The sequence below is a fragment of the Poecilia reticulata genome, linkage group LG6 (assembly GCF_000633615.1).
Source record: "Poecilia reticulata strain Guanapo linkage group LG6, Guppy_female_1.0+MT, whole genome shotgun sequence".
Classification (NCBI taxonomy): Eukaryota; Metazoa; Chordata; class Actinopteri; order Cyprinodontiformes; family Poeciliidae; genus Poecilia; species Poecilia reticulata.
In genome coordinates this window covers 5,326,430-5,329,510 of record NC_024336.1, presented here as the reverse complement: position 1 = coordinate 5,329,510, position 3,081 = coordinate 5,326,430, and the positions used below count along the sequence as shown (strand labels likewise).

At 38.3% G+C, this 3,081-nt stretch overlaps 1 protein-coding gene across 5 annotated transcripts in view; it reads right to left on the bottom strand.

Moving 5' to 3' along the window:
- Window positions 1-3,081, bottom strand: part of ptprz1a (protein tyrosine phosphatase receptor type Z1a) — a 122,974-nt gene that overhangs the window by 87,021 nt on the left and 32,872 nt on the right. For all 5 annotated transcript variants that reach the window (XM_017305392.1, XM_017305393.1, XM_008410944.2 and 2 more), the window contains exon 5: window positions 1,932-2,027. In XM_017305392.1, coding sequence (XP_017160881.1) covers window positions 1,932-2,027 — 96 coding nt within the window. The remainder of the gene's footprint in view (window positions 1-1,931; window positions 2,028-3,081) is intronic.

The following is a 3,081-nucleotide window of genomic DNA, read 5'->3' as shown; positions in this document are numbered from 1 at the left end:
ATCATATATCTAAGTCTAAACTATGTTACAGAATAAACGCAATAAAAACATGCTTTATCTGTGGCATATGATCATATGATTGGTACACTTAATGATATTAGTGATTAGGCAATGCATTAGCAAGTACTTTTACTTTTAATACTTAAGTATTTTTAAAAACCAGTACTTYTTTACTTTTACTTAAGTAAAATGTTAATGTGGTACTTTGACTTTTACTTGAGTACATTTKTGTCTGTGTATTTGTACTTTTACTTAAGTACATTTTTTGAGTACTTTCTCCACCACTGGTCATTTCTGTGGCTACATATTTATATACTTAAAAAATGGCACCTACTTAGTATACACAAATTCATTCTCTGAAATTCATAATGTGCCTTGATCACTATCGGATCACAGTAACGTATCAGCTCACCTAATGCTTAGACACACTCCTCCTAAAGCTTCATGTTGGCAATTCAATATATCACTACTTAGAAATGAAGAATTCTGCTATTTCTTTCGTAGCACCTTAAAAATCTTTATAGAAATTAATGCAGGCTTGGTAGAGGAATACCAAATGACTAGGAAAGCGCTAAATTCATTAAGACAAAGAGCTGAATTCCTAATTCATAGAACTAGAAGGAATTATTTGAATGGGTCCAGACCAGGAATGGGCAACTCCAGTCCTCAAACCTTTAGTTGTGTCTCTACTTAAACACACCTGACTCAAATAATTAGGTCATTTGCAGAACTCTGAAGAACTTGTCTGCACTTAGAAGGTGATTCAGTCATTTGATTGAAGCGTGTTAAACCAGGGAGACATCCAAGAGTTGGAGGTCACCGGCCCTCGAGGTTTGGGATTAACCACCCCTGCATGGAGACAGACCTTGTAAAAATGTACTTTTGCTGGCCTTAAGTCTGAAGCAAAATGAGAAAAACTCCAACATTATGTCCATCCAAACACCTACCGGTATCTTAACTGAACCCTGTGAAATTAATTTGGTATTCAAAACGTATTACTCTTCCCATTACTCATCTGAAGTAGTCTTGAATGCTGATAACTGTGAGCAGATTTTTCGGGATCTTCAGCTCCCTACTCTTGCTGCTCAGGATTCAGAGAAACTTAGTGTCTCCATTACATTTGAAGAGTTTGCCTCTATGAAACCTTGCCTATATGAAAAAGGCAAATCCCCAGGCTAGGACAGTGTCCCACCAGAGTTATACCTTGCCTTCTGGAACATTGCCATGGTTAGGTGTGATTAATGTGGCATTGGACAAAGGTTCATTTAATTCAAGCAACAATGCCATAATAATCACATTACTTCTCAAACCTAATAAGGGCCCAGCTCAATGCAGTAACTACAGACCCTTGTCCCTCTTAGGGGATGTCAAACTCTATGTGAAAGTGCTTGTCATGCTACTCAGTAGATATTTATCTTGACTGATAAATAATGATCAGACCGGATTTATAAAAGGCAGATTGGCATCTGAAAATCTCCATTATTCATACAGCAAAAACAACTGATTTCCCTTGTTCTGTCTTGTCTGTCAAGACTGGAGTGATCTTATCTCTGGGTCACCTTGGACAACTTCAAACTAAGTCCACAATTTATCCAAATGGTGAAGGTTTTTTATGCTAACCTGTCTGTGATGGTATATATTTGTTCCTCTCTATTTCCCATAGTAAGGGGCACTTGTCAGGGCTGGCCCTTTCTGCCGTCTCTCTCTCGAACCACTGGCCCAGAAAATTAGACAGCACCCCTCAGTTCTTCCTGTCTCACTCAAGGACACCGAGAATTGCATATTCTAATTATGTTGTATTCTACATATTTTTGTGGATGTAAAATAACAATTACAATAAAAATAACTGATTACAAAAAAAGACGCTGAATAAATTTACAAAACAATTTCAGTGTGATCATTTTTATTGAAATTCAACATTCCAAACATACCTCAAACAACACAGCTAGTGCTGTGATTCTGCCACCGGACTGGATTGTTTCATCTAAAGAGTCAAACGGATGAGCCTCATAGCAGTAGATCTGCATCTACAGGAGAAAAGCAAAACATGTTATAATGGTTGGTTATTACTGGTATCAACATTATTTATTTTGGATTCTAACTAATAGAATCCAAAATAAGTTTTCAAACAGTTTTCAATGATATACATATAAACACAGACTGTGGGAGAACCACAGTGCTGGTTCTGTTGGACCTGAGTGCAGCTTTCAACACTGTTGACCATAACATTTTACTGAATCGACTGGAGAGTTGGGTCGGACTCTCCGGTCCAGTGCTCAACTGGTTTGAATCTTACATAAAAAACAGGGATTTCTTTGTTTCAATTAGAAACTTCTCATCAGAGAGGTCAAAGGTCACATGTGGGGTACCCCAAGGTTCAATCCTAGGACCCCTTCTCTTCAATATTTATATGCTCTCACTGGGTCAGGTTATAACAGGAAATAAGACCAGCTACCACAATTATGCGGATGATACACAGCTCTACATCACGATGTCACCAGGTGACTCTGAACCCATCCAATCACTGAATAGATGCTTAGAACAGATAAATGTGTGGATGTGCCAAAACTTTCTCAAGCTGAACAGAAACAAAACTGAAGTTATTATCTTTGGACCTAAAGATGAGCAAACTAGAATCAATGCACAGCTTCAGTTATTACAACTAAAAACCAGCGATCAGCCCGAAACCTGGGAGTAGTGATGGACTCTGACCTGAACCTTCAGAACCACATTAAGACAGTCACAAAGTCGGCCTTCTACCACCTGAAGAACATCTCTAGGATTAGAGGACTGATGTCTCAGTGCGATATAGAGAAACTCATCCATGCGTTTATCTTTAGCCGCATTGATTACTGCAACAGCGTCTTCACAGGTCTGACTAATAAATCAATCAAACAGCTGCAGCTGATCCAGAATGCTGCTGCTCGGGTTCTCACTAAAACCAGGAAGATAGGGCACATAACACCAGTTTTCAAGTCCCTACACTGACTCCCTGTAGCTCAGAAAATAGACTTTAAAATACTGTTAGTTTATAAATCACTGAACGGTTTAGCACCCCAATATATTAAATATCTGTTATTG